Source organism: Halichoeres trimaculatus, unplaced genomic scaffold, assembly GCF_033239565.1.
Source record: "Halichoeres trimaculatus isolate MK-OKI-2021-1 unplaced genomic scaffold, fHalTri1.1 fHalTri1_scaffold_20, whole genome shotgun sequence".
In the NCBI taxonomy this organism is placed as follows: Eukaryota; Metazoa; Chordata; class Actinopteri; order Labriformes; family Labridae; genus Halichoeres; species Halichoeres trimaculatus.
The window spans coordinates 506072-525140 of NW_027437198.1; the positions used below are offsets into that span (position 1 = coordinate 506072).

Sequence of the window (19069 nt, forward strand, 5' to 3'; positions counted from 1 at the left end):
TCTGTTGAAAGTATCATAGCGTCCCTGTGCTTGAGCATGAAGTGCACCGTGCTGAAGCACACCTCTCTGAACTGTGCTGAAGCCAAGGAAGTGTACCGTGCCTGAGCACGGTGCGGAGCGGTCACACTGGCCAAACACTGCGGTCCGTTCATCACGTCCTGTGTGACAGCAGCTGCTGTATTTCTCCTGGTGGCTCACAGCCTTCTCTGACACAAAGCTTGATTGTTCTTTGTAACAAAGAGACACATGACAATCACAGAGAAGACAAACTGCTGGATGTCTTCATCGTTGATCTTTGTTTACTGTGTCACATTTTTCTTCTTCTGTATCTTGGTTCTGTGCCATCACACTATTATGAAACTGACACAGCTATCAGCATCCAGCTTACACGTCGCCTACCACAAGGGGGCATGGTTGGCTGTAGAAACGCAAACAGGACCTGGTCTGTCAAACTGTAAAACCATATCTGAGAAAAAACAGTCTGATAGGTGAAGCCTCTACTGAAGTCTGGCAGTAGGGGGAGCTGTAGATGTTTTGGCTGGACTGTTGAGGAGCTGTCATGTCCTCCATCATTTTATTTAGAATATGAAAACTGCCGGCATTTTTTCTACAGTCCCTATAGGATGGCAAAACCTCTGCTGTCAGAATATCATTAAATTCCTTTAACAAGCCTGATAGAAGATAAGGCAGAAAACGAGCAGGGTGCAGTGCCAACAAAGTGACAACAGGAATATATAAAACAGAATAAAATGATAAATGTAGCCAACAAAAAATTATACACTGAACAATGTAACTACAAGAAATTTGAAGATGACCAATAAAAAGTATGAAGTGTGCACAGACTGATAACAGAGCTGAAAACTCTGCACAGAACAATGAGACGCTGATTTGTGATATGGTATATGTGTTGCAGTGAGAGTAAACAGCACTTTATTGTCTGTCTGTTTGTGTCTGTGTAGATGGGAGGCACCATGTACAACACAGGGAAGCACGTGTCCCTGCGACCGGACAAAGCCCACCTGGTGAACATCTCAGGGGGGCCGCTGGGCTACAGCTACAGGCTGGAGGAGGTCCGCCTCCATTTTGGTAGCGAGGACGCCTCCGGCTCAGAGCACCTCCTCAACGGACAGGGCTTTCCTGGAGAGGTGAGACACCTGACAGAACAAGCACGCTGTGGATTCAAAGAGCACACACACACACACACACACACACACACACACACACACACACACACACACACACACACACACACACAGGTCTTTACAGACAGCAGCAGTGAATACTAACAAGCTGATAAGATAATTGCTGACATTAGCAGGCTTATTATGATTAATGACTGCAGGATTATGTTTTCTCAGATAAACACATGCAACACACACACTCACACAGAAAGATGTACACACACCTCCCACACAGAGTGAGTTATTCTGGAAACAGTCGTCTCTTGTTGATGCGAGAACATGTCATCTCTGTGCTGGTTTTTCCCTCAAAGATTCTTCTAATCCCAGTGTCTGAAGAGGGAGATTTGTTTTATCTCTGTGGCTTTTGATTTAAGCTTCCTGAAGATTTTGTCCTTAGCTCGTCAGTCATTAACGCAGATGACCTAACATTTCCAATGATCATAAACTGATTGATCTAACGACTGCTACCAGTGCTCCTGAAGATGGTTTCCCAGCACTGATTCAGTCATCACTGGAGATGAACGGCCTGTAGATGATCACTGCTGGATAATTGTCTGAGTTGGTGCAGAGTGCAGAAATAATTGAACCAATTCACCGATTGTGAACAAACCATCAGTTCAGTTTAAAGTTAGAGCTGTTTTATTCTCATGCCTGTACTTGTGTCTTCCTTTCAGGTCCAGTTGATCCATTACAACCATGACCTGTATGCTAACTACACTGAGGCAGCAAAGAGTCCTCATGGCGTTGCTGTGGTGTCCATCTTCATAAAGGTCAGCATGTGTCTCTGAGAGTGAAGCAGCACACTGAGGGGGAGCAACATCTGGTAGAGCAGGGGGTCTGTACTGTGAAGCAGGTTAAAGGTGTTGCGGTACCTCTTCCTTATCTCACTTCTGATGGAAATTAGGTGCAACACTGTAAAAAAAAAAAAAAAAAAAAGGCAGCTGTGGTTGGCAGAGAAATACTGTAAAAAAAATATGGTAAAAATGTGGACAGCTTTACAGAAGAACCTGTCAATTTGACAGTTTAAAACTGTTGGTATTTACAAACAAATTGCATTATTAACCATTCAAATCAACAACTACTCTTCGCTGAATCAACATGACCAAAATGCTATTTCTCCTGTTTCTCTCAGTTAAACTGACATGTATCCTATTCAGTTTCAGTTCAGAGGAAAGGGTTTAATTCTTGATTGAAATGTGACTGAAATGATACTGATAACATTTATTTGTTTACTTTTTCTTCAACAATTGCACAAGATGAAATGTCAAGGGACAGACTCTGTCATTAAATTACTTCTGAAACACAAGGTAGCCAATAAATGCTGCTCCCTCCTCACTCATGGGTGCAATGTTTGTTCTGTTTTTACCATAAACCTTTCTTTGATCTGTGCTGTTACCCCGGGACTGTTTGTGATCAAATCTTCTAAGTAAGGATAAATAAGAAAATAAAAGGGTTTGTTGGATTACTTTAACTATTTCAGTGCATTTTACCATTAGACATTCATTTGTGTTGTGATGATGTTTTTTAACCCTGAGTGAGGGGGGAACACAGTGGATATGAGACCCTGCTGGGCATTGAGTGATTTCAATGCTGCAGAGGTTGGTGGATGTGCACATGTCCGAGTAAAGCTGTTAGTGCGCCCCCTCGTGGCTGAGCAGTGACATTTGTGTAAGTCTTTGAGTTCTTGTCTGTTGTTATCATGTGCTTATATTTTGAGGTCTTTTTTTCTTGATCTCAAACTACGCCCCCTGTTGGGGAAGAGTCTGAAATTGACATTTTTATTTTTCCCTCTCTTCTCCCAATTTTGTTATAACATACCTATTTCAAAGGGCTGCTGGGTAGCTCGAAGCTCCTAGGTTCATCTCAAATCCTGTCCGTTTTCCCCATCACTGAGTTTGTTTTCTTATGTGTCTTGGAAGGGATGTAACTAAAATGAAATTTCCCCTAGGGGATCAATAAAGCATTCTGATTCTGATTCATGAGGGCATAGACTGTCTGTGCTCTGCACATGGCTCAGACTGTTGGTCAGTCCTCCATGGTACAGATTTGCTGTCTATGCTCTGCACATTAGACAAAACGGATGTCTGAGCTTCATAACGTGGACTGGTTGTCTGTGCTCTGTATTGCACTGTGAATTAGTTGACGGGATGGATAAAGCTTTTGTTTGGCACATGCTGTGGAACAGAGGAATCTGTTTAGTGGAGCATAGACATATGTCATACAGCACACAGACAGGCAGTCCATGCCATGGGGCACACAGACAGCCGGCCCAAGCTGTGGAGCACAGACAATCAGTCTGATGCATTAAGCACACACAGCCTGTGGCCCCATGTTCAGCAGGGTCTCATATTCACTTCAAAATGTCATCACAACACAAATTAATGTCTAATAGTAAAATGCACTGAAATAGTTAAAGTAATCCAACAAAACCTTTTATTCTTATTTAACCTTAAAAGATTTGATCGCAAACATGTCTGGGTTTACAGTGCAGATCAAAGAGCCATTTATTGAGTGAGAAGGGGGCAGTTATGGGCTACCATGTGTTTCAGAAGTGTTTTAAGGACAGGCTCTGTCCCTTGACATTTCTTGGTCTCATTTCAGTTATGAATTCAACACTTTACTCTGAACTGGCCTATGACTGGGAGTTTATCACTGCTTTCATCGTTAAACTATGACAATACAACAGAAAAATACACTATTTTTGAAGCAACGTTAGCATTGTGGTCATGCTACTTCAGCAAAGAACAGCTGTTGATTTTAATGGTTTAGAATGTAGTTTGTTTGTAAATAACAACAGTTTTAAACTGTAAAATTGGCAGGTTCTCTCATAGAGCTGTTTACATTTTTACTGTTTTTTTTTATTTTTATTTTTTTTTACAATATTTCACAGGCAACCACAGCTGCCAGTTTTTCCCGTAAAAACAACAGGTTTTCTTTATTTTTATTTTTTTTTACAGTGTATATGTATCACCAAAATACCTTAAAATGTATGAATCTGACTCCATACTTCTCTCCCCTCTTTCTGCTGCGATGGTTTGATGGGGAAGAATGAGCAGGAGGCCTCCTGGTTTTCAGATAAATGTATTCACAATTAGCCAAGAATCTGTGGTTACAGTCTCTGGGTTCAGTTACGTGTCCCTGACATCAACATGTGCTGACTCAGTTCACGAAGCCTGACCCCCTACCTCTTCCTCTGAACCCTTATAAAAGCTAACAATGGTTTCCTAGGGTGGGAGGAATCTCTTTGGGCGTCTGCTCTTCCTCACTGGTTGTTGGCATTGCCTCCTGGCAATATGAGACCCGCGCTCCTCAACTGTTTATCCAGTTCCCTCCATGCATCACCGTCTGCAGAGAAACTGTAAAAACCACACATCTTCCTGTCCACTATTCATTTATCCTAACTACTTTCAAAGAAACATATTCCTAAACTTGACAAAAGTAAACTCCTGAGTTAAATTTTTAGAATTACACACAATTAATTATTTTCATTATTTGGAATAAGCATCTGACCTCTCATCCTTCTCCTGGATGATCCGTAACCTCCCAGGAGCTTTTCACCTTCCATCAGGTGTCCAACAATGTATTTTACCACAATGAGTAAATCTGTACGGTATTATTAGTGCAGCACATGTACATGAGCTGTATATTCTAACACTTCACTCACTCAAACAGATGAGACTGCGTTAAGTGCTCTTTCACAGCTGGCTGTCACATGGTTAAATCAACCCCTGAGCATGTTTACATGACAGGAGCAAAGCTAAAAACATGTGGCTAATCCTCCACATGAACAAGTCTGCTCTCAGCTCTCATCACATCAACCAAACTCAGAGTGAGCCTTGATATGAAAAATGTACATGACTTCAAACACAGGCCGCTGGAGCTCCAGAGACTTGGTTCAGGCAGGCGAACTGCAGCTGCACTGATTTCACACGCGTCATTCTCACAGCTCTGACAAACATATCCTCCCAGGTTGGTAATCTATTACTCTCTGCCTCAGCTCTGTCTGCTGCCTTGCATCAGTGCTGGGCTAAAACTTAAACTCTGATTAGAGGGTGTCAGATATAATCTCATCAATCCTCACCTTTTGCATCTGAAAATAAACTGAAGGAGTGATGAAGCTGGACCCTTGACACCAAACATACTGCTCCTCTGCTGCAACAAACATCAAACCAATAAAACATGAGCTGTCTGTCTGAGCGTGGGTTTATTGCTTTAAAGTGAGTCCATGCACAGATGTGTTCTAGAGGTTAACTCAGCTTTGAGGAGGCAATACTGAGCAATATGCATGATTGATATTCATCTCATAGGCACAAAAAGTACAAGGCGATGATATCTGCAAACCACAGTGCATACCTTTAAAGGGGGGGGGTTAAGCTTCCTCATATTGTAAACCTAAATGTAGAGTAACAATGCTGGATGTTCAGACTAAACGTGCAGATTTTAAATTGTAACGTCTCCACGAGACTTGCTAAACTTATGAGGTCATTGCATCAGGATGTCCTAACCAGTTAATGACATGTTGTAGAGGTGGGCCTCAAACACCAAGGTCTGGTAATAGTTTTGCCCCTGACACTCTCTTAATGGCTGGCCAATCAGAGGGACTGGGGTTTATGCAGCGGGGAGCCTTAAAGAGACAGCAGCTGAAACAAAGCCTTTCAGTCAGAGGCTAAAAAAGGGTTTTCTAAAAGAAAAAATTGTTGATTATATATATATATATATATATATATATATATATATATATATATATATATATATATATATATATATTTGAATCACATAAAAAGTATGAAGCCTAAAAAATCACAATACCCCCTCTTTAAGTAGTGCAGGTAAATAGTAACCTGAGCTGTACTTGTGCAGTGCTTTTCTAGTCTTTCTGAGCACTCAGCGCTTCACACTTCTGATCTCTTTCAAGTGTTCACACCACAGGCTGTTTGAAAAACTGTAAGGAAACACAAAGGGCCTGATCCACTAAGCTCCCAAGTAAGAAGCACTACATTTCGTGTAGAAACCAAACAATTGTTAGTGTTATTAGTGGGTGTGTTTCAGGTGATCTACTGATAACAGGTGCGCCCTGCCCTCTTCAAATGAGGATTTAGCGTGTGCTACCGGCTGTCACCATGGAGAGTTTAAGAGCAGAGTGGCCGTAAAGGAAAAGGCAGTTTGATGGAGGTGGAGAAATCAGACACATGGGTCACAGGCTGCTGCACAGGAGGTGAGAGCTGAGTCCAATGTGGCGCGTCCTTCGCCGTGACACAAAGCAGCTGGTCGGTGCTGTGTCTGGGCTCACACTGATCGTAAACGCCCTGGCAACAGTCCGGAGATCATTCAGTGGCAGTGGTTCTTCAACTGAGCCACCAGTGAATGAAGAGGGAGGTTCATCTCCTGCGCTCTGTGGAGAGCAAAGGAGATGAACTTTCATTATGCACGGCTGGAGGCCAGCACAGCCGGAGAAAACACAAAGCTAAAGTTTTTTTTGTTGTTTGTTTTTTTGAGGAAAAGACAAAAAAGAGACACAGTCAATAACAGCATTAAACTTTTTTAAAATGAGTACCTCTGGTTTTCTGTCCTCTGGTGGCTGTTAAAGTTCACTATTGTTTGTTTAAAAACATGTCGCAATGTTTAAGTTTATTCATGGTGTTTCTGTTTTGAGCTCAAATGTCTTCTGGAGAACAGCTTTGAATCACATTGGCCCATGTCTGTAGTCCTGCAGCATTAATTTGTCTTGCATGTGGTGGTTGTCTCTACTCTTTTTATTTCTGACAGGTTGATACACACTCAGAAGATTCTCTCCCTTCATCATCTGTCATTGTACTTCTGTGCCACAATGACCTCAGCCGTTTGAGTGTAACGCTGTGCCAGTTTGCAGCTGCCTTTCTAACGTGATAAATATAAATGCCAAAACAGCAACTGCTAACATTTTTTAGGTTTGATAAATCACTCTGCTAGGGGTAAAGGATTATATTTGTATGGCCTCCCCCTCCCAGAACTCCACACATTCTGATGATCTGCATATATTCTACATATTCACTGAGGCAAACACGCTAATGAATTGTTAGTGCTATTTTGATCATTTGACAGACACTGTCCTCGATGCAGCTGGTTAGCGTATCAGCTTTGCCTGAGCAGTCAATTCTTCTTCTTCTGCGCTTTAAATTGTTATTCTATTTTTTTTTTTTATTCCTTTTATTTATTTTTTAATGTTCATTGTTGGCACTGTCTTTGAATGCTCTACTTTTTTACTTTTGTATTTGTTTATATAGTTTATTATTATTATTCTATATTCTTTCTCGTTTGCTGTTGTCCATCCATCTTCTACCGCTTATCGGGTTGCGGGGGCAGCAGTCTAAGCAGGGAAGCCCAGACTTCCCTTTCCCTAACCACTTCGTCCAGCTCTTCCCGGGGGATCCCGAGACGTTCCAAGGCCAGCCGAGAGACGTAGTCTCCCCAGCATGTCCTGGGTCTGTCCCGGGGTCTCATCCTGGTGGGATGTGTCCTGAACACCTCACTAGGGAGGCGTCCTTTTCCGACTGAGGCCCATGAACTTGGATTTGGAGGTGCTGATTCTCATCTCAGCCGCTTCACACTGGGAACCGATCCAAAGAGAGTTGAACGTCACAGCTTCTTGAAACCAACAGGACCACATCATCTGCAAAGAGCAGTGATCCAATCCTGAGGTCACCCGGCCACCAGGTGCTCGCCATCGAGCCCCACCCCCAGGCCTGGCTCCAGGAGGGGACCCCGGTGACCCACGTCCGGGCGAGGGAAACTTGGCACCATTTTTGTTTTTTGTCATAAGGGGTTAATGTGAGCTACGCTTTGTCTGGCCCCTCCCCTAGGACCTGTTTTCCATGGGAGACCCTACCAGGGGCATAAAGCCCCCGACAACTTAGCTCCTAGGATCACTGGGACACATAAACCCCTCCACCACAATAAGGTGGCAGCTCACTCATGGAGGGGTGCTGTTGTTGTTTTTTTTTTGATATCTTTATTGTTGTCATTTCTTCTGAAAAGCAAAGAAAAAATTTCATTCTAAAGGGAAACACTTTTTTTTTTACCGTGCACATGACAATGAACTCCTCAAATCGTGAATCTTGGATCAAGTTTGTGAGTGTGTGTTTTATACACGCTAACATTTAGTAGATCAGGCCCAAAGTGTTTGTTGATGTCTCTTTCGTTCACTGACAACAGATTAACAGATTAACAGCTCTGGAGGTCTCGATAGTATTTAAAATCCAGAGTTAATCCAGGAGTCATCTTAATAACCACAAATCCTGCTTCAAAGTACAGACCTCTTGAGGGTTGAGTAGAGATTATTTCTTTAAGAGTGAGGTTTGTGTGTTTTACTTTTTCTGCTGCTTCTTTCCTAATTTCCCTTTTCATATTACTGTGTGTGTGACACTGTGTGTGTGACACTGTGTGTGTGACACTGTGTGTGTGACACTGTGTGTGTGACACTGTGTGTGTACTGAGGTTTGTGATGACTCTTTGTTTCTCTCCTGATCCTCAGCTCTCCGAAAACTCAAACAGCTTCCTAAACCGCATGCTCAATAGAGACACCATCACCAGAATCAACTACAGACGTAAGACACACACACACACACACACACACACACACACACACACACACACACACACACACACACACACACACACACACACATACACACACACACACACACACACACACACACACACACACACACACACACACACACACACATACACACACACACACACACACACACACACACACACACACACACACACACACACACACATCATGTGGCCTACACTTCACTGGTGGAGTTAAAGGAGAGGTATCTGCTACATGATCAGGCGATTATATCAAACTGTGATCTAACAGATGTACTGTCTTCTTTTCATTGGCTGCCAAAGCTCTCCTTATGAAAAAAAACAGGTTTTTTTTCAAGGCTTTGATAGTTATTTAGCAAACACTGTTAAAGAAACAGTTTTTCTCCCTCAGAGAGACTGAGATTCAGCTTTCATTCAAATGCTGCTGATAAAATCCAAAGTTTTCCATATATTGAGCTCACAGTGCACACAAAGCCCTGGTTTATGGACTGTGTTTCTGCTTCGTTGTGTCTCTGTCCAGCAGATTACTGAGAGATAGATAAAGAAAAACACACACTGAAGGATGTAGAGGTTATTAAATAAAATGCTCCCATACTGCTAAAGACGCTGACAATAATGTCTTATCCAACAGATAAAAACCCCTTCAGGAAATCACGTCTGGAGGTCACAGCCGCATGATTATTACACATAATACAGATAATTATGATAAACATTATATTTTTAAAGAGGCTGTTTCATAAGATATTACTCAGGCACCATTTTTGTTTTGTTTTCTCTAAGTGGAATGCATAACTACAGCATAAATCACAGTTTTTTAAATATTTGTAAAGAATAAGACCGTGATGGGGTTTAATGAGCTTCGTAATCTGATTTCTCCAACATAAACAAACACCAACAATGGACAGTCTGCTGTGGCTCCATCACAGTGGCCTGGTGTCATTATTCTCTGATTTAATCAAGATAAACACGCTGGACGTTAGAGGCTGCAGATGTGTCAACATGTCTGTTGACGGCTGCAGAAATTTAATGAAGTGGAGAGGAAACTTTTCAAACAGAATCCTAAAATAAGTCAAGTGAACTTATGGATTAATGCAGGCTGATACACCAATGCTCCGGCTTTGATCACTAAGAGACTGAAGGATTTGTACAGGCGTGAGCTGGGAGCCTTTAAATAAATCATTTTGTTGACATTTGAAACACTTTTTAGATACAGTTATTTTTACTCTATTTTTACTAAGTGACACGAGTTGCAGCACATTAACGACCCAGAAGAAAAGGCTGTGATAACTTTGGTAAGTTTTTTTTGTTTGTTTTAAGAATCTTCAAGAAGATTTGACCAAATGTTTTTCCTCTTTTTTCAGTTCCCACGTAAAAATCCTTTATTGGCCTTTACTAGTCTCATTTTTTACATGTTAGTCACATAGCTCTGAGTTTTCTATTTTCCATTTGAAGAGGCAGACTGCCAGATGCTGCCACAGACTAACAGAAACGGTTTATCTAAGCCACTAAAGCCACCATCATATTTTCCCATCCTTAAAGATAAGGTCTGCAGGATTTTCAAATAGAAATAAAATGTCAACTTTTACGGGAATACTCCTGCTCCAGCGTCTCCTCTGGGCCTCTGTACATGTGTCAGTGTCTGTGTCTACCTTAACCCCCTCCTCTGCCTGTATGTTGATGTTTTGGTTGTGTCAGGGCTTTTCTGGGTGGAGAGTCGCCGTGGCTACCCCAGCCAATCACAGCGCCCCCAATGTGAAAGTGAGTTTGCATGTTGATAACAGTGAGGGAAGAAGCTAATCAGAGCAGCTACGATGGTGGACATAGAACAGAGGAAGAAACTCAACCAAAGTAAATGAAACTCCAAACACATAAAGCTTTTTCCTAAACAAGGGTGAAGCTTGGCTCCACTTTCACCAACTTTCACATACTTGGAGAGCAGCACCGGATGGAGAGTGACGTGAGTTAGCTTACTGCTAACCAGGTATGTCTCAGATACCTGTGATTAGCTTGTGCTAACACGCTGTCACAGCCAAATTAGAAATGGCAGAAGCTTGGAATACAGCTATAGGGTGCCCATCAGTCATGTGAGCTGAGCTGTGAGCTGATTGGGTGAGCTTGCGATCTTGATATCCTCTAAGCTGCTGCGTTAGAAGAAAATTCACCCCTGTGCAGTTTGTGCTGATAGTGAAATCAGTGATTCAGACACTGAACCAGGCTGTAAAGAGGTTCATTTCTGCTTTGAAAACAGCTTTTCTTTGGGTCTGTGTAAATGTGTTCCACTTGGTAGAAACATGATGCTACAGGTAATTGCTGGGCCAGTAAGTGTGTTCATGTATTCATGGTCAGAGGCTGTGGGTGTGTGCTGCTGCTGGCACTGAGCCAAGGAGGAGGAGCCCAGTTTGAATGTTGTGTTAATTTATTTAATTGGGGGGGTATTCTCAGATGGAACATGTTAGAACCTGATCTGAAACGACACAAAATACTTGAAATAAAAAAAAAGTAATAATAAAACACAAATTTTGACAAGTTGTTATATATTGGGCATGGCATCAAAATGTTATCATGTTTTGCTTCTCAGCATCTCGTTACATTTTGGGTTTAATAATATTTTCCTGTTACATTTCGGGTTATTACACTTTGGGCTCTAACAGGGCAGCTTAAGGCTCTGGTGAGAAGTAAAGGGTAGGGGTGGATGTGCAGCAAAGAGTCGTGCTGAAAGTTGAATCAGGGACTACTGGGATGTCAACAAATAAGGGCCAGCAGCACTCTGGGCCAGATTAGCAGAGTGGAGGAGGGACAGAAAGCACAACAAACACTAACACAAGAGTCTCTGAACTTTCCATCACTGAGTGTCTTTCACAAACCCACACAAGAGCCTGTTCTGCTGTGGAATGCACCCACCTGAGTGATCTTTGCTGTTTTAACAGTAAGCCGGTGAGGCGTGTTGATCCCTCAGCTCACCAGCCAGATGCTTCAGCACATCTCTCCACTCCAACAGTCATCATCAGCACAACATGTTGTCAGCACCCATGAGACGGTGTTTTATATACAAAAACATAGATATCAACATGTCTGCTCCTCAAACTGTTGGTTCATGTGTTTGGATCTCCGCGGTCACATAGGTGTGTGGTGTCATTTCCGGGTTTTCTTTACTCTGTAGTGAGGATAGAAGGATCTCAGCTACACACACACACACACACACACACACAGACACACACACATACATCATCATCATTTTTTTTTCATGTTGTCCCCTATGAGGACACTACATTTACTTTTATTTTGATTCCTGTAAAGACACACGCTGGCTTTGACCCTGATGCAGCTCTTAACCCGGGAACGAGCAGTTTGTCCCAGCAGAGTGACACATGAGCAGACTTTTATCCCTGGTTATTTTAACACACTGTTGTGCCACAGCACCGTGATTCTAATCTAAATACACAGATCTCACCTCTTTCCTTTAGTTTCAGCCTTCCTGTTTACATGCCATATCACTGTAACACTCCCTGTCTCTGCTCTCCCCTCCTCCATCCTTCTCTCTCTGTAGATGACGCCTTCTTATTAATGGGCCTGAACATCGCCGACCTTTATCCAGACACCACCCGCTATATCACCTACGAGGGCTCCATCACCATTCCCCCCTGCTACGAGACGTCAACCTGGATACTCATCAACAAGCCCATCTACGTGACACAGATGCAGGTATGAGAGAGAGCAGTCAGACATATGAAGGTAGTTTCTTTGGAAAAGAAGATAACAAGGAGTTCTACACATGATGAAAAAAAGAGAGTGTTTACAAAACGTGAGTTTAAAAGACTCACTGTGACAGCTTGAAAACTTTGCTGTAAGTCTGTTATTGATCACAGCATGTTAAGCTTATGCTCCAGGCTAGAATAGGACCCTCAAACAGACCAGACTGAGTGATTGAACAAAGGTTTTATTTCTGTATCCAAAAAAACAAGAATGCAGGAGGGCTGGGCACAGTGGCAGACTGGCGGTGAAAATGGTGAGGCTAGAGGCAAACGGACAAAAAACAAGGTGGTTAGTAAGAGCCAAAAAAGTCAGACAAATCTTGAAACGCTCTTCCAAAAGTTACCAACAAGGTAGCTGACGAACTGGCGGCCAGTGAAGATTCAGACTGGTTTTCATACTGCAGAGGAGAGTGGTGGCTGATGAGCTGATGACTGACAGGTGAGCAGATGGCACAGGTGAGGTGATAGGAGGTGGTGCCCAGCCCACAGTGACAAATACAGAGGGAAACAGACAAACACAGACAAGAGGGGAGGGGCAACAGAGGAGAAACAAAGGGGAAGACACTGCAGATCCTAACACAGCAGACCTGTACTATCTGATGATTAGAAGAAAAATCAGAGAGGGGGGAAACAGATGCTCAGATTTTCTCAGAATAACTGGGGACATGGCTGGGACATGTGTTCATTCTGAATCCTGGCAGCTTTTTTTCTGCAGCACACGGAGCAAAAGCTGAAAATGAAGAGCAGCTCAGGCTGACCAAGGCTCAGCTGGAAAAAGGAAATGTTTTTGGTTGGTTTCAGATTTCTGAAGGAAATACAGATCAGATTTTGATGATTTTTTTTTTGTACTGAACTAAACTGGATTATTAAAATTTAGTTTGTGTAACACACCATCAGAAAGTCCAAGGTCTAAGCTGAGCCACGTTCAACTTATCAGTTCAGAAAAATGTCTTGTTTCAAGTTATCTAAAGACAAAAATGAGCTCTGATTTGTTGTAACAAGTAAATAAAAAAATCTGACAATGCAAGAAGAAACAAATGCTTAAAACTAGAATAAATTCTTGATACAAGTAACTTTTTTAGTTGTTCCAATGGCATATTTTTTTAAACTTGTTACAGCAATTCAGACCACATTTCTGTCTTTAGATAATTTGAGGCAAAACATTCTCTGAAGTGGCCAGGTGAATGTGGCTTACTTTAAGTCAAAAAAGACATTTTCTACTGAAAATCAGACAAAAACACTCAATTTCAGTTTTTTTGCAGCGTTGGGTCGGCTTTTCAGTTTGACTCCAACATTGTAAGTGACTGCTTTGAGTAAGTTGGTCTGGTCTCCTCTCTCGTATATTACGCAGGATATGACATCACTGCCTATTCCATGTCCTGTCCCAACTGATCTCAGTTTTTTTAAGTGAACTCTGCTCGAGGCTCCTACTGCTGACCCAGCCCCTCCACACCAAAACAACTGCAGTAGCTCCTACATGTTTGTGGTGTGGCACTTTATACTTTGTGATCAGTGTTGTTGTTTTTCCTGAGAATGTCCTTTGATCTTTCCTCTTACTTCACTCAGTTCATCAAAAGAAAAAAGAATGAGTAGGAACAGTAAAAACAGTTGGAACAGCAGGAACAGTAGACATTGCAAGAACAGTAGAAACAACAGGGACAGTGGAAACAGTAGGAACAGTAGAAACAACAGGAACAGTGGAAACAGTAGGAACAGTAGAAACAACAGGAACAGTAGAAACAACAGGAACACTAGAAACAGTAGACACAGTAGAAAGAGCAGGAACAGTAGAAACAACAGGAACAGTAGAAACAGTAGACACAGTAGAAACAACAGGAACAGTAGAAACAACAGGAACACTAGAAACAGTAGACACAGTAGAAAGAGCAGGAACAGTAGAAACAACAGGAACAGTAGAAACAGTAGGAACAGTAGAAACAACAGGAACAGTAGAAACAACAGGAACACTAGAAACAGTAGACACAGTAGAAAGAGCAGGAACAGTAGAAACAACAGGAACAGTAGAAACAGTAGACACAGTAGAAAGAGCAGGAACAGTGGAAACAGTAGGAACAGTAGAAACAACAGGAACAGTAGAAACAACAGGAACAGTAGAAACAGCAGGAACAGTAGAAACGACAGGAACAGTAGAAACGACAGGAACAGTAGAAACAGCAGGAACAGTAGAAACAACAGGAACAGTAGAAACAACAGGAACAGTAGAAACAGCAGCAACAGTAGTAACAACGGGAGCAGTAGAAACAACGGGAACAGTAGAAACAGCAGGAACAGTAGAAACAACAGGAACAGTAGAAACAGCAGGAACAGTAGAAACAGCAGGAACAGTAGAAACAACAGAAACAGTAGAAACAGCAGGAACAGTAGAAACAGCAGGAACAGTAGAAACAACAGGAACAGTAGAAACAACAGGAACAGTGGAAACAGCAGGAACAGTAGAAACAACAGGAACAGTAGGAACAACAGGAACAGTGGAAACAGCAGCAACAGTAGTAACAACAGGAACAGTAGAAACAACAGGAACAGTGGAAACAGCAGCAACAGTAGTAACAACAGGAACAGTAGAAACAACAGGAACAGTAGAAACAACAGGAACAGTAGAAACAGCAGGAACAGTAGAAACAGCAGGAACAGTAGAAACAACAGGAACACTAGAAACAGCAGGAACAGTAGAAACAACAGGAACAGTAGAAACAACAGGAACATTAGAAACAACAGGAACAGTAGAAACAGCAGGAAAAGTAGAAACAACAGGAACAGTAGAAACAACAGGAACGGTAGAAACAACAGGAACAGTAGAAACAGCAGGAACAGTAGAAACAGCAGGAACAGTAGAAACAACAGGAACAGTAGAAACAGCAGGAAAAGTAGAAACAACAGGAACAGTAGAAACAACAGGAACAGTAGAAACAGCAGGAACAGTAGAAACAACAGGAACAGTCGAAACAACAGGAACAGTAGAAACAGCAGGAACAGTAGAAATAACAGGAACAGTAGAAACAGCAGGAACAGTAGAAACAGCAGGAACAGTAGAAACAACAGGAACAGTAGAAACAACAGGAACAGCAGGAACAGCAGGAACAGTAGAAACAACAGGAACAGTAGAAACAGCAGGAACAGTAGAAACAGCAGGAACAGTAGAAACAACAGGAACAGTAGAAACAGCAGGAACAGTAGAAACAGCAGGAACAGTAGAAACAACAGGAACAGTAGAAACAACAGGAACAGCAGGAACAGCAGGAACAGTAGAAACAACAGGAACAGTAGAAACAGCAGGAACAGTAGAAACAGCAGGAACAGTAGAAACAGCAGGAACAGTAGAAACAACAGGAACAGTAGAAACAGCAGGAACAGTAGAAACAGCAGGAACAGTAGAAACAGCAGGAACAGTAGAAACAACAGGAACAGTAGAAACAACAGGAACAGTGGAAACAGCAGGAACAGTAGAAACAACAGGAACAGTAGAAACAACAGGAACAGTGGAAACAGCAGGAACAGTAGAAACAACAGGAACAGTAGAAACAGCAGGAACAGTAGAAACAACAGGAACAGTAGAAACAACAGGAACAGTAGAAACAACAGGAACAGTGGAAACAGCAGGAACAGTAGTAACAACAGGAACAGTAGAAACAACAGGAACAGTGGAAACAGCAGCAACAGTAGTAACAACAGGAACAGTAGAAACAACAGGAACAGTAGAAACAACAGGAACAGTAGAAACAGCAGGAACAGTAGAAACAGCAGGAACAGTAGAAACAACAGGAACAGTAGAAACAGCAGGAACAGTAGAAACAACAGGAACAGTAGAAACAACAGGAACATTAGAAACAACATTAACAGTAGAAACAGCAGGAACAGTAGAAACAGCAGGAACAGTAGAAACAGCAGGAACAGTAGAAACAGAAGGAACAGTAGAAACGACAGGAACAGTAGAAACGACAGGAACAGTAGAAACAACAGGAACAGTAGAAACAACAGGAACAGTAGAAACAACAGGAACAGCAGGAACAGCAGGAACAGTAGAAACAGCAGGAACAGTTGAAACAACAGGAACAGTAGAAACAGCAGGAACAGTGGGAACAGCAGGAACAGTAGAAACAGCAAGAACAGCAGAAACAACAGGAACAGTAGAAACAACAGGAACAGTAGAAACAATAGGAACAGTAGAAACAACAGGAACAGTAAAAACAACAGGAACAGTAGAAACAATAGGAACAGTAGAAACAATAGGAACAGTAGTAACAACAGGAACAGTAAAAACAACAGGAACAGTAGAAACAACAGGAACAGCAGGAACAGCAGAGGTTTCTTGAAGAGCGTTCAGGTCTCTTGCAGGTCTTTCCTCTCAGGTGTTTGTAACTATGTGAGAACTTGTTACAGTCACAGACAGATAAACTGAAAACCAGTGTTGGGGTTGTTATTCAAAAAAAGTTATTGGTTACAAGTTAGTAGTTACTTCTGCAAATTGTAATGAGATTACTCTACTAGTTACTACATTTTGGCCTTCCCTCAGAGTGAGTTATTGTATAAATGTTAACAAAATGTCAGCTAACACTCCGCCATTCGTTTAATAAACTGTAACCCTGTCAGCACAAAGAAATACGCCTCACTTTAAAATCCACTGACAACAGAACAAAGGAGGTCATGTTCAGGGGACTGAAGCAAACATGGACCTTCTGACAACAAAACCAGTTTGCCTGGAATCATGTCAAAATACTGAAGTGGTTTAAGAAAAATAAAGTGCACTTTATCCCGTAAAGTTGATCATTTTTCTTTGTTTTTAAATACAGTGTTTGTGTAGCATGTGTGGGGTTCTCCCCCAGAATTATTTTTTAAAAGTAAATGCAGTTTCCTGCATTTTTTTGTATTTATCATGTTTTCAGATCAACATTTCCCTCCCTCCCTCCTCCCTATCTAATGTGTGTTACTCCTGGAAATGAAAAGAAGATTGACATTGACTTTTTATTACATTCCATTATCAATTTTCATATTTTCACAGTCAACTTAAGTCATGTTAGGCTTTGCTTTTGTAATATTTTATACATATACTGAGGCACTGGGCATTAAAAGATTTGGAAATTGCTGAGCCTCCCAGTAAGACATGTGACATTTTCCAGAAACTTCCTGTCACCTTTCAGCACTCACCTCAGCACAGAGCTGCCCCTACTGCCCCTCTAGATTTGTCACCAGTAGCTTTTTTTATTGTTATTATAATTATTTAAAGAAGGGTCCAGAGAAGAAATACTTGGTTAGCAAGGTTGGCGGCACTGCTCCCGCGCAGGGTGTCTGCTGAGACCAACACGCCAGTCCGGGCTGCTAACATTCTTATGAAAAAAGCTGGCTGAGTTTGGCCATCAACTTAACTGTTTGGTCACTCAAGGAAAAGCTCTTAACTTTTTGAAACTTGGGAACTTGGGAATACTCAGGCAACATTAACTTACTTTCCTTTTCTTCTCCTGATGTCCATCTTTCGGTCATTGATCCTACTCAGTCAATGTGCCTGTACGATGCAGCTGTGTGGTAGGAAACCAGGAAAATATGGAGTGGAGTTCAATATCTGTATTCCCTTACTGATAAAGTGAAACAGACTCTACGGTGAAGTGGGCTTTGCGTAATATATCGCACCATGTTCAAGAACTTGTGTTCAGTTCATGAAGATTTTAGGGATATGAATGAGAAATGAAAAAGAAATAAACTAGTAGGGCAATATACTAACTTATAAGAGAATAAACTACGTCTAAAGGAAACTAGTTTTTAAAAACTTGTGTTCACATTCTATATTGTTTGTGGTCATTATTTTGTAGGTGATTATTTTTTCATTTTGCCAAATGTGTTGAAAAAAGTCAGATTTTTGTTTTAATGATGGCACAGAGTTGATTCCACAAAGGAAAGCATCGTTATGGTTTAGTGATGTTGGTCATCTCTGAGCTGGTTTTACACAGATCTGTCAGTAAGGACATGTGAAAACACCCAGAAATGACACCAAGTTAGGTGAAAAGTGGCACAGTGTGCAGAGATGAACCTGAGCCAAGCTCTGAGGGATGGTTGTTTGCTCAGCCTGCTAAGTAAACAGTGTATCGTCATCATATAGGTGCAAGCAAATACCCCCAGATCAACTAATTAAAGAGCATCATGAGCTGCGTTCGCTGAAAAAAAGCACAGAAACAAGGGCGTAGGATGAGTAAACGTGTTGTGGGAAAAACAACACACATTCGGTTGACTGGGGCAGAAATGTAATTTGTAATATCCCTGCACGCACAGAGCACAAACAGCTTTGAATTGCAAATCACAGCTTCATAACCAGTAAGTGAAAGCATCTCCTTTTCCCTGAGTGTTTGAGATGAAAGAGGCTGTGGTGTAACAGCGATGCACTGCACATACACAGAGCACGCTAAATGTTAAACAGCATTCTCTCAGTAGTCTCATGGCACAGAAAAAATCCTCCCTCTCTGTTATTGAACCCCAACAAGAGGAGGAAAGTGGTTGTAAAAAATATCCTGATGTGCGCGCAGCCAGAGTGAC

At 41.8% G+C, this 19069-nt stretch overlaps 1 protein-coding gene across 1 annotated transcript in view; it reads left to right on the plus strand.

Moving 5' to 3' along the window:
• LOC141810073 (carbonic anhydrase-related protein 10-like) overlaps positions 1-19069 on the plus strand; it is a 186742-nt gene that overhangs the window by 150230 nt on the left and 17443 nt on the right. The window contains exons 4-7 of the mRNA XM_074697390.1: positions 960-1145; positions 1856-1951; positions 8692-8764; positions 12325-12479. Of these exons, the coding sequence (XP_074553491.1) occupies positions 960-1145; positions 1856-1951; positions 8692-8764; positions 12325-12479 (510 nt within the window). The remainder of the gene's footprint in view (positions 1-959; positions 1146-1855; positions 1952-8691; positions 8765-12324; positions 12480-19069) is intronic.